Genomic DNA, 13,053 nt, shown 5'->3' on the forward strand with positions numbered 1-13,053 from the left:
CAATGGCATCTCAATTGCTCTCCAAACTCCAAGCAGTTGGTTTTCTCACAGTGTTACCCATGCCTAATAAAAGGTAAGTAATTGGGAAGTGGCTGTGGCTTAATCGATTGGGCTCCCATCAACCACGGTCCCAGGGCCTCCTTGTTGTGTTTTTTTTAAAGATTTATTTGTTATTTATTTCTCTCCCCTTCCGTGCACCCCCCCCAGTAGTCTGCTCTCTGTGTCCATTCGCTGTGTGTTCCTGTGTGACCGCTCCTATCCTTATCAGTGGCACGAGGAATCTGTGTTTCTTTTTGTTGTGTCATCTTGCTGTGTCAGCTCTCTGTGTGGGTGGCGCCATTCCTGGGCAGGCTGCACTTTCTTTCATGCTGGGCAGCTCTCCTTACGGGGCGCACTCCTTGCATGTGGGGCTCCCCTACGTGGGGGACACCCCTGCATGGCAGGGCACCCCTTGCGCGCATCAGCACCATGCATGGGCCAGCTCCACACGGGTCAAGGAGGCCCGGGGTTTGAATTGTGGACCTCCCATGTGGTAGACGGATGCCCTAACCACTGGGCCAAGTCCGCTTCCCCCAGGGCCTCCTTGTGAAGGCAAGATAGCCCGCGCCCGCAGAGTTGGGGCAGCAAGATGACGCAACTAAAAGGGCGTCAAGCAGACACAGAAAAACACACAGCAAATGGACACAGAGAGCAGACAGCGAGCAAGCTTCAAAAGGGAGGGGAATAGGGAAGTGGATTTGGCTCAAGTGATAATAGAGCATCTGCCTACCGCACAGGAGGTCCAGGGTTCATATCGCGGGCCTCCTGACCCATGTGGTGAGCTGGCCCACGTGCAGTGCTGATGCACACAAGGAGTAACAAGGAGTGCCATGCCACAAACAGGTGTCCCCCGCATAGGGGAGCCCCACTTGCAAGGAGTGCGCCCTGTAAGGAGAGCCACCCCATGCGAAAAAAGTGCAGCCTGCCCAGGAGTGGCGCCGCACACACGAGAGCTGACGCAGCAGGCTGACGCAACAAAAAGAGACAGATTCCCGGTGCCATTGACAAGAATGCAAGTGGACACAGAAGAATACACAGAGAATGGACACAGAGAGCAGTCGGGGGTGGAGAAGGGGAGAGAAATAAATCTTTAAAAAATAGTAATAATTTTAAAATAATAAATAAATAAAAGGGGGGAGGAGAATTTTTAAAAAGTGATTAATTCCCCTCGCCGTCCTCTCAATAATCTATCTAAACCTAGACCACTCTACAAAAGCCATATCTAGATCATTTTCCTTTCCCTGTCACTCCATCCTCTGGCTTCTCCATGTATTAAATAACAAGGGTGCCACCTACTTTAGAAGGCTCAAACAAAATAACTCATCTTAAAGTGCAGTGCACTTTCTCCCCTCCCCTCTGCCTCCCCGCCAAGCTTCAAGGCAGCACTAGGTTTTACACTGTTTGGTAAGGGTCAGAATGCCTTTCCATCTACCTAACGGGGACTTTGCCAAGTACATGCAGATGGAGGTACCAGGGATGCTAGGACGAGTATTAGTTTCCTGTTACCACTGTAACAAATCACCACAAACTTGGCAGTTTAAAAAGAAGACAACATTTATTCTCTTACTGTACTGGATTGGAGGACAAAGGTCCAAAACCAGTTTCACTGGGCTAAAGTCAAGGTGTCAGCAGGGCTGATTCCTTCTGGAGGTTCCAAGGAAGAATCCGGTCCCTTGCCTTTCCTGGCTTCTGGAAGCCCCCTGCATCTCTTGGCTCATATCACTCCAACTTCTTGTTTGTGTCCTCATCTCTTCTACTTCCTTTTCTGTAGTCAGAATTTCCCCCTGCCTCTACCAATAACAACACCTGTGATTATATTAATCCAGGCTAATTTCCCCATCTCAAAATCTTTAATCACACCTGCAAAGTTCCTTTTGTCATATTAAGTTAACATGCACAGATTTTAGGAAATGAGACCTTGGATAGCTTTGGGGGCCATTAGTCAGCCTATGACAATATGTTAATATAAATCAGACACTCATTTTAAATATGATTTCTGACCTAAGCAACAACTTACACATAATAGCCAAAAAATATTATTGTATATGACTGATTCTACTAGTCTTCTCTGCCTCACATTTTATACCTCTAAAACTGGGATCTTAGCAATTAGACAAAATAGGGTTGTTCTCTATCAGGCTTAATGGTTATAATAAACATCGGACTTTTTTTTTTTTTTAAAGCCCTAGCAAGCATGTAAAGAATGTGGCAAATCTATCATCTTCATTAAGTCTCTGGTGGCTCTAAAATACCACTGTGCAATCCCATTCTACACTGGTTAAGCACCAAGCCACTGGGCATTTCTGTCACTCAGTGATCCCCTTCATATACAAAGCAGTTCATTTCAGAATTCAGTCCTAAGGAAAACTTGATTTCCTCAGGCGTTTTTGCCACCTTATTGTCAGATAAAGAGGGTTTAAATTGCCTTTATACCTTGACTGCCAGGAAGTACAGACACCACAACTGGGTTGATCATAACGCTTCTTATTTTTCCTGTGATGTTGATTTTTTGTTTTTACTGACTTATTCCACCACTGCCACCACCCAAAACTTCACTGAAACGGGGGAGAGCTAAATATTTGGAATTCACTGCTGGGCAGCAGGCTAAAATCAGATATAGGCTATTTCCCACTTTCCCTACTAATAAAGTCTTTAAGAAAGAATACTACCATTTATTATCTGTTTAATGGCAGCAATTGTCATATTTCTTAATCCAAACAAAATGTTCAAGGTATTAACACTATGTTTACGGTTAAAGAAACTGAGCCTTAGAAATGCCAAGTAATATTCCTAAAACAGCACAGTTAAGTGGCACATCTGAGATTTGAAATGAAACCCGACTCTAAGAGTTCTTATGTTTTGTTTAAAAACAAAAAAACAGAACCCTTCTCCACCTTCTTCCAACCCTCAGTACTTAAAGTACTTCAATCTTTTCCACTTATGCAGGAATAGATTAAATAATTAGGTGAATGACCGGATGGAAGTTGCGCTAAAGTACAGTATTTTGGTCTGTAAGACATGATTCTGCCGTATGGCACAACTTCCATCCAGTCACTTACCCAACTATTTATCAAGCCTCCTCTATGTGCCTAGTGCCATTCTAGGCTGTGGGGATACAAGGCAGAGCTTACATTCTAGAGGAAGTAATAGACAACACATTTTTAAAAGGCAAGACAATTTCTGGCAATGCTACAAAGAAAATGAGCAGGGTGCTGGGACACAGTGACAGAGGGGAAGAAGGGCTGTGAAGCGGCTGGACAGGACAGGGTGGACCTCTAGGTACTACGACCTGAATAAGGTGGCACTGACCAGAACACAAACATCTGGGTCAGAGCACTGGAGGCAGACACAACAGCAAGTCAAGGGCACACTTTCAAGGCACCGAAAGGCAGCCAGTGAGACTGGAGCACAAGCACAGAGATGCCAGAAAAGAAAGCAGGGGCAGTATTGTGCATGGCCTTGCAGGTTATGATAAGGACTTTGGATTTTAGTGAATGACACAGGATGCAGGAAGGATTTTTAGGCAGGGGATCAATTATCTGTTTAGTAAATCTAGACAATCTTAGATTGTATGTGACTGGATCCACAGACATAAAATCAAGAGGTCCGGTTTTAGCCCAGGTTAAGAAACTAAGAATTGCTTTAAAGTAGGAAGCATAGTTATTACTACAAATTACAAGTGAATTACCAACTAAATAATTAAAAAACAATGGCCAGGGAAGCAGATGTGGCTCGAGCAGTTGGGTGCCCGCCTACCACAGGAGAGATCTGGGTTCAGGTACCAGCGCCTTCTAAAGAAGACAAGCAGATGCTGCCTCCTGCCACAACAAGGAGATGCCACAAACCAGCAGACACCACATCCCATGGGGAGCAAATGTGGCTCAGGCCACTGGGCACTCGCCTCTCATGTGGGATGTCCTGGGTTCAGGTTTCGGCGAGCAAATAATGAGCAGAAAGATGAAAGAACCATCTGGGAAAGGGGGGGATAAATTAAGAAAAATAAAATAAATAAAATAAATCTTAAAAACAAAGTGAAACAAAATAAAAATAATGACCAATTTGGAAGCAAATGCTGGTGGTAGCAGCAGCTTCTCTCCCTCAAATTTGCTGGCACTTAGGAGCTAACTGACACAGAGCAGGGGTTGCTAACCAAGGGTCTATGGACCAAAGATTTCAGGAGTCCATGAGCTCGAGCTTTCTAAATGTCTGGTGAAAATGACTGAACAGATGTTGAATCGTGTTAGATTACCAGATACTGAAATTATGGGGAAGTTGTAAAACATAATTTTGATAATCCTAAAATTATGCTGATGTTGCGTGTCATAAAACTATGTGCTGCTACATTCTGAGAAGCGGGTCCATGATTTTCACCTGACTGGCAAAGGGGTCCGTGGAACAAAAAAGGTTAGGAACCCCTGACACAGAGGGAAGACAAGGAAAAGAGCTTCAGTTGAAAATTAAAGAAAGGTAAAGACCCTTTGGGGTATTTCCAAGAGCGATACGCTGTGAGGAACTAGACAGTCTACAAACTTTGAGCCACTCCTAGAAGAGGAAGGGCCCAGGGTTCAAAAGAACCTCAAACAGCTCCTAGCACAGCAATGGCAGCCCATCCTCAAGGCCCAATTCCTATATTTGAGAACAGAATGAATTTACACAAGAAAATGTCCATTTACATTAATTGCACACTTTGGATGGATTAATGCCTTATTAATATGTATCAATGAAATCAATTTGTTAAAAAAAAAACAGATTGAGCTTTGCTTTAAGAAAGCAGATGTGGGGAAACGGATTTGGCCCAGTGGTTAGGGCGTCCGTCTACCACATGGGAGGTCCGCAGTTCAAACCCCGGGCCTCCTTGATCCATGTGGAGCTGGCCCATGCGCAGTGCTGATGCGCGCAAGGAGTGCTGTGCCACGCAAGGGTGTCCCCCGCGTGGGAGAGTCCCACGCGCAAGGAGTGCGCCCGTGAGGAAAGCCGCCCAGCATGAGAGAAAGTGCAGCCTGCCCAGGAATGGCGGCGCCCACACTTCCCGTGCCGCTGACAACAACAGAAGCGGACAAAGAAACAAGACGCAGCAAATAGACACCCAGAACAAACAACTGGGGGGGGGGGATTAAATATAAATATAAATATAAATATAAATATAAATATAAATAAAATAAAATAAGAAAGCAGATGTGGGGAAACGGACTTGGCCCCGTGGTTAGGGCGTCAGTCTACCACATGGGAGGTCCGCGGTTCAAACCCGGGGCCTCCTTGACCCGTGTGCAGCTGGCCCATGCGCAGTGCTCATGCGCGCAAGGAGTGCCCTGCCACGCAGGGGTGTCCCCCGCGTAGGGGAGCCCCAAGCGCAAGGAGTGCGCCCCATAAGGAGTACCGCCCAGAGCGAAAGAAAAGTGCAGCCTGCCCAGGAATGGTGCTGCCCACACTTCCCGTGCCGCTGACGACAACAGAAGCGGACAAAGAAACAAGATGCAGCAAATAGACACAGAGAACAGACAACCGGGGGGGGGGGGGATTAAATAAATAAATAAAATTAAAAAAAAAAAAAAAGCAAGCAAGCAGATGTGGCTCAAGCGATTGAGCTCCTGCCTACCATGGGGGGGGGGTCCCGGGTTCAGTTTCTAGTGCCACCTGGAGAAGACAAGCAAGATAGCAAGCTGGCACAGTGAGCTGATGCAACAAGATGACACAAGCAGACACAAAAAAGAAATACAAAGAGAAGAGACAGCAGAGAGTGGAGGTGACTCAAGCGATTGAGTCCCTCTTTCCCACACAGGAGGTCCCAGGGTCAGCTCCCACTGCCTCCTAAAGAGAAGATGAGCAGACACAGAGAGCACACAGCTAACGGAAACAGAGAGCAGACAACAAGGGGGGATAAATAAATACAATATATCTTTAAGAAAAAGAAATTGAGTGTATTGATTCCTACTGTCATATAGGAAACTGTAAAGGAGAATTTCTTTGCTGCAAGGAGTTGAAAGTGACTTTAAGGCTCACCGTACTCCAACAACTAGCTTTACAAAGATCCTAATGTCACAGGATCTTTTACAAAGACAAGCCAAGGTCATCTCTCCAGAGAAGAAATGTGACGCTTTTATAATATGATTCCTGGACACCACTGGGCTTCCTGTTATTGGTAATTAAATATAAAGTTAAATACCATTAATTAGTAAGTTAAAAGTTTAAGTCTACTAACACGAGACTCCTAAGGGCTATGAAATGGTTGCTCCCTTCTATAAAGAATCAGTTAACGCCCACCATACTTGTGAAGATATAAACCCACACAAATAAAGCCAACTAACCTCCAAGACCTCCCTGCTTTTTCTAAGCATTCTGCTAACACTAATGAAATTCATACATGATTTTCAATATCCAAGTAGTGTTGCAGGGAAGCAGATGTGGCTCAAGTGACTGGGCTCTGCCTACCACGCGGGAGGACTGGGGTATAATCCTTGGCTCCTCCTGGTTAAAAAAAAAAAGCATGTCCCTGCGGTGAGCCAGCAAGATGATGCTTCAACAAAGAAGAGACGAAGGGGAGAGTCAAGGCGAGATGCAACAGAAACCAGGAACTGAGGTGGCACAAGTGACAGGGTACCTCTGTCCACACTGGAGGCTCCTAGGATTGAATCCCGGTGAATCCTAGGAGGAGAAAATGAGAAGCGAAGACAAAAAGAGAAAGCAACACAGAAGATCACAGCGAATGGACACAGACAGCAAAAACAACACGAGTGGGGTAGGGGGGAGAATTTTTTTTTTAAAGTAATGTTTCAGATGCCAAATTTTAAAAACACAAGCTTAGAGTGTTTATCCAACAATACCATAGAACACAATATACCAAGGAATATTCAGTTTTAATTTTAAATGTTTTAAAAACTATAAAAGTTTTCACTTCTGCTTATTCTTCCCCAAAGACCACAGAGAGAATAAAATGGTCACCTGGAAAGAACAGCTCAGGAATTAGCCAAAAGAACACAGATTTTATGAAATACTCAATCTAACCACTGTTTTACTAATAATCCATTTGATATAGGCCCTCAAGTTTCCCAGTCTTAAACCACACCATAAAGTCTTTATTAAGCAACTTCAAACACACACACACAAACCATTAGAAATGCTTTTTGTAAATACCTATCTAATTGGTAGGAGTCTAGCATTCCTCCCCACTCCCAGTCTCATACTAAAGCCTAAAATGCTAGTTGCAGGTAGTTCACGAACCCCGACTTTTTCCTGATGTGGATTTTTCTAGTCCCACTAGGGGGAGTCGCCTGTTGACAGTGGGAGGGAAAAGGAAAGGTTAAAAATCTGGAGTGGGAGTCTGGCAGCACAAGAGGATTTATCAGGAAGTTAAGGCTGCCAGAGCTGCAGAGGCGGAACCAGGCCCTGTGATTTAGGCTGCCCTCTGGAGGTCAAGAGGTGCACTCCATTACTTTGGAGGACTACTTTAGTTTGGCTCCATGGGAATTTCCGTTTACTCTACCTAAGTGATAAATGATGGCACAGTATAAAATGAGATGAAAAAAATGACAGAGAAATGGCAAATGGTCAGGACTAAAAATTTTTAGTGAAACTGAACTTTTCAATCTATAAAACTAAGAAAAAATTTAATATGCTTCATCTTTCTTTCAATTTACTGGCTGTAATATCAACGGTTTTCTGGTCTTAGAGGTCTTGCTCGATCTAGGACAAAGTAGTTCTATTTCAGTCTAAAATAACAACAGCTTTAGTAAAGAATACAGTTTCTAACTATACGAAACCTCAAGATTTTAAAGCCCTTTAGGTTTCTCTCAAAAATAAATGTTTTAAATGTTCAGCTTTTATCATTAGTTAAGTAGGGGGGGAGTTCCAAATAAACTCTATAAAATGGGAAGTCGCTCTCATATACTAGCGATGACTATCTAAGGGAGAATACATAATACTTGTGCCCTAAGTCTGGTTTACGGATGGGTGAACCTTGAAGACATGCTGAGTGAGAGCCAGGCACGAAAGGCCACATATTGTATGACTGCATTTATATGAAATGCAGAGAAAAGGCAAATCTATGGAGACAGAAAGTAGATTAGTGGATGGAGGGGGAGGACAAAAGGGAGTCACTGGTAACAGGAACAGGGTTTCCCTTTAGGGTGACGAAAACTCCTGGAATTAGACACTGGTGATGGTTACACATACGAAAAAACCACTGAATTGTAAACTTCAAAAAGGTGAGCTTTATGGTTTGTAAATTATGTCTCATTAAAAAAATAGGGGGGGGGATTTCAACAATATTCCTAAGAACCAACCAGGTTCAAAGCCACTCTACCCTGCACGCAGCATCCGCCTTGGGCAGACCTTCCTGATAGGAGGGCTCAAGCTTAAGAAAATGTCTTCTTACCAGCTGGTTACAAAATCAAGAAATAGGCCTCTCAGGGAATAAATTTCGGAGTTAATATTTTAAAATATTGAAACGTTTAGTGTGCTGGAGAGCGGGCATAGCTCAGTGGTCCTGGGTTCAATCCCCTGGAACCTCCTTGAAAAAAAAGTTCAGTGGGCAACCAAAGGCAACCAAAGAAACAGGAAACTACCCTATTATAGAACTACTAGAAAAGCTTCTCTTGCTGCTATTCCATTCAAATCATGCCCACCATACAGAATCCTGTTACACTGTGGGAAATTAGAGGAAGATGCCATACGAACATAAGAAACCCGTAAAATCCAAACATTTGGTTTCCGCAAACATGCTTGCTCCCACTAAACTATTTCTTTACCACAGAGATGCTAACAAATAATAAAAGCCTCAAGAATATCCTATATGTAGAACCATTTTTATAAGGACTTCAGATGACTAAGCTTAAGACAGGCAAAACTGTCATCTCACAGCTTATTCCAGTCTAAGGGGGAGGTTTAATACAGTTAAAACTCTCATTTCTCAAATCAAATGAGATAAAGTAAGTAAAAACATTTAGCACATTGCCCACCATAGTCAACACATCCTCATATATACAAGATGAGTTTATGTTGCTCTTGTTTTTTTTGCTTTGCATTCTTATGTTCTCAGGTCTAGAGATGAAACTATATTCCGAATTAGAACTTGGGACGTGCACAGGTGACCATAAGTTACAGAGCTTCTCTTTGGTACCAAGTCCAAACCACAAGGATAAGGAAGGGAGCTAGTTTACCACAAAACATGTCTGAGAAAATAGGCCATCCTACATCACCCTCAGATATTTGTTAACACCTTTACACATGCAGTTTTCCGTTAACACATGATACAGCTAACTCTTCAAAGAAATGGACATTAAAATAACCCCAAACTGTGCAAACTTGTGGGTAGCCACTTGTACAGGGGAAGTAATGATTTTAAATGCTGACCTAATTATAAACTAACCCTCCTTAGCCAAGCCCTTTAGGCTTTCTCCTGCCTGGCTGACTTGAGCCATACCATTCATTTAGCAAAGCCATATATCACCTGGTTTTCAGAGGCTGGAAAGGTGGGTTAGCAATTTGGTGTGAATTCAGACTGAATGCAGAACATGTAAGACATGCAGGTTTTCTAAACTGCTGTAAAATCAACACGACCATACCAGGAAATAAGTAAATTTAGTTTTATTTGGAGAATGTATCTTTTTTTTTTAAAACCTAGATATCTAATTTCACATAGTATCCTGAATTCGGCAAACTCGATCAATAACCAAAACCCCTTCCCCTCATTCCATTCCTATTAACGGAAAACCACAGCTTCTGGTTCCAACATGAACCAGTGTGTAACCATTCTGAGCTACCAAAACATATGGGAATTATCTTCCAATACCATTAACTATGTTTCATTTAAAACCCATAAACTTCGCTAAACTATTACTACCTAAAACAACAGCGCCTGTTGGCACTTGCTAATAGATTTTGACAGTTATTCCCATTCCTTTGCTCAGTCTGAGTCACAGATCCTTCCAATTTGTTATCGCATCCCGGGGCTTTCCCTAGACACAACCTCCTATTTCATTCACTCCTCTGAATCTTAACAATCCTGTATTATTCGAAGGTCACCCTATTTTGAAGCCCCACCCAATTCAGAGTTTTTATGAAATAGCTTTAGAATGTTATAGGGGAGAGGCCTCTCCACATTAAAATTAGTGCTAAATTTAATCGTCACAGGCGCTGGATCAACTAGCTCTAACACAATTATTCTCAAGCTCTAGCTACCATCTCAGCAATTTAGTAGACAGCACGCGTGAATAGATACTAACATGAGAAAACCAGCACTGAGTAGATATTAGTCTTCCGATAGTTTCAAGGCAACGCAAAGAAGCAGTATTAAAATAGTGAAAAACGTTTTCCAGAATGTTTCTTGTCACGGGGAAAAGAGCTATCTTCCTACCAAATGAAAAACCCTGTTTTATTAACATTATGGGAAATTCCCACAGCCGTGTAACTGAGCAACCAATTCACGAAGAAGCGATACTGAAAAATTCCCAGAGCCCACGTTCCGGGCTAGAATTGTCATCACAGCTCCCAGGCCCAAAGCCACACTTTCCACTAGGTGCCGCCGGGAGGGCGGGCGGGCGGCAGGGGAGCAGGGCGAGGACCGCGCCGGCAGCGCCCGCGGCCGGCCCCAACCGACGCTCCGAGCCCCGCACGCGGCCCCGACGTTGCGGCCCCAAGTCCCGCCCCGCGGGCCGCGCAGGCCGCGGCGGAGGGGGGGAGCCCCGCGCGCCCCTCGGCCGCTCGGGGAGGCGCCTGCCTGGGAGCCGTTGCGACTCGAGGAAGTGGGGGGCGGGGGCGGCGGCGGCGGCGGGCGGGCGAGCGGCGCCCCCCCCAGGCCAGCGCGGGAAGGGCCGCGCGCGTGGCCCGGAGGCCGCGCTCCCCGGGGCCCGCGAGCCCCGGCCCCGCGCCCCGCCAGGCGCCCGCGCCCGCGCCGGGGTGGGGGGGAGCCCGGGGGCGCGGCGGGGCGAGCGGGGCGGCCGAGGCCGTTGGGCCGCGCGCCGCCCCTCCCCCGCGCCCCGCCCCGCGCGCCCGCCGCGTCCCCCTCTCGGAGAAACTGCGCCATTGCGGCCTAGGCCCGGCGGCCGCCGCCCCCCCCGCCGGCCCGGCCGCCATCTTCGCGGGGCCCCGGCCGCCGCCGCCGCGCCCCCGCCGCCGCCCGGCCCGCCATCTTTTGGGGCCGCCATACTTGCCCTGGCGAAGAAGATGGCGGCGCCCAGCACACACATAAAACATGGCTTCCCTTCAAAACAAAAACATCCCGGGGCCGCGGGCCCGCGGCCGGCGCTCACCTGAGGACCACATGGTGACCGAGAACTCGCCCTCCAGGGTCTTGATCTGCACCTGCTTCTGCTCCCACTTCTTGTTGCCCGGGTCGGCGCCGCCGCCGCCCGCCGCCCCGGCCCCGCCGCCCAGGTAACTCTTCTTGCCGCTCTTCTTGCCGCCGCCCTTCTTGACGCGGCCGCCGCCCGACGACGACGAGCCGCCGCCGCCGCTCTTGCCGGCCGCCGCCACGGTGACCAGCGTCTGCTGGATGTAGTCGTCGTCGCCGCCGGCCGGCGCGGGCACCGGGATGAGGATCTGGTCCTCGAAGCCGTCCTCGGCGCGCAGCCCGTCCGAGTCGTCGCCGCCCACCACCTCCTCGCGCGTCTGCACCAGGATCACCTCCTGGTGGTGGTGCACCTGGGTCGGGTCGTCGGTGACGAGCGGCTGCAGCGCGATCATGGGCGGGTGGTGGTGGTGGTGGTGGTGGTGGTGGCCGGCGTGCCCGTGGCCGCCCCCGCCGCCGTGGTCGCCGCCGCCGCCGTCCTCGTCGTCGTCCTCCTCCTCCTCCTCCTCGCCCACCACCGTGGTCTCGATGGTCTCCACCGGGATGGTCTCCACCTCGATCTCGTGCAGCTCCACGATCTCGGCCGGCATCTCCGAGCCGTCCGTGGCGATGTAGAGGGTGTCGCCCGAGGCCATGGCTGCGGGCTCCGCCGCCACGGCCGCGGCGGCCTGGGCTCCTGGGCTGCGGGCGGGCGGGCGAGGAGGCGGCCGGCCGTGGGGAAGGAAGGCAGAGGGAGGAAGGCTGCGAGCGGGCGGGGGGAGAGGGGGCGGGCGGCGGGGGGGAAGGGGCGGGCGCGGCGGGGCTCCCCCGCCTCCCTCGCCTCGGTGCGCCCCGCGCTCTCTCGGCCGCCGCTCGTCCCGGTCCCCGCCTCGCCGCGCCGCGCCGCAGCCGCCCGCCCTGACCGCGCCTCCGCCCGCCCACCGGCCCGACGCTCCGCTTCCCCCTTCCTCCTGCGCCTCCGCCTCCTTCCACACAAATACCAACTCCTCAACCCGAGCCCAGATCTCGCCGCCGCCGCCGCCGCCACACTCCGCTCGGGCTCGGCATCGCGAGACTTCCGCGCTGGCCGCGACCCGCCCCGCCTCGCTCCCACTGGCTCGCTCGCGCTCGCGCTGCCAATCTATCTTCCCCGTTCGCCAAGGCGGTCCCGCCCACTCGCGCGAGCTCTTCGCGGATTGGTGCTGGCAGGCTGGGGGGCGGTGAGATCGTCTCGCGCGCTGGCTGGCCCCGCGGCGCGTGACGTCAGCGCGCCGCCGCCGCCGCTGTCGCCGCCACCGCCTCCTGCCGCCCGGAGTCGCGCGGTTTCCGCCCACCGCGGTGCAACTGCAACAAAACCCGCCGCCTCGGGCCCCGGCCGCACTCCGGAGTGGGCGTCGCCGCTGCAGCTGCCGCCTCGGGAGCCGGTGAGCGGTCCGCGCGGCCCCGGGCGCCGGAGGGAGGGGGTTGGGAAGGAGGGCGGGAGGGGCCAGCCGAGCGCTGGGCTGCGGCCGGCGGCGGCCCCGGGGCCGTGCGGGGGGAGGCCGGCGCGCGCGGCGGCCCAGGCGCCCCAATAAAGTCTGTTTTGCCGAGAACTGCCTGTGCTTCCTTTCTCGCGTCGGGCGGCGCGGGCTGACGGCTTCGGGCGAGCGATGGTGGCGGCGGGAGTGGCGGCCATGCGAACAAAGGCCGGAGGCCCGCGGGGGGTGTGTCCGCCGGCGGCCGCGGCTCGGCATCTCGCCGCGGGCGCCCAG

At 49.9% G+C, this 13,053-nt stretch overlaps 1 protein-coding gene across 4 annotated transcripts in view; it reads right to left on the reverse strand.

Annotated features, from left to right (window-relative positions):
* Positions 1-13,050, reverse strand: part of YY1 (YY1 transcription factor) — a 40,076-nt gene extending 27,026 nt beyond the window's left edge. For 3 of the 4 annotated variants that reach the window (XM_071213690.1, XM_071213691.1, XM_071213692.1), the window contains exon 1: positions 11,286-13,050. In XM_071213690.1, the coding sequence (XP_071069791.1) occupies positions 11,286-13,035 (1,750 nt within the window). In that variant the 5' untranslated portion in view covers positions 13,036-13,050. The remainder of the gene's footprint in view (positions 1-11,285) is intronic. The other variant, XM_058291678.1, reaches the window with a different exon arrangement.
* Between the last annotated feature and the right edge of the window lie 3 nt (positions 13,051-13,053).

The sequence above is a fragment of the Dasypus novemcinctus genome, chromosome 3 (assembly GCF_030445035.2).
Source record: "Dasypus novemcinctus isolate mDasNov1 chromosome 3, mDasNov1.1.hap2, whole genome shotgun sequence".
NCBI classification, from domain to species: Eukaryota; Metazoa; Chordata; class Mammalia; order Cingulata; family Dasypodidae; genus Dasypus; species Dasypus novemcinctus.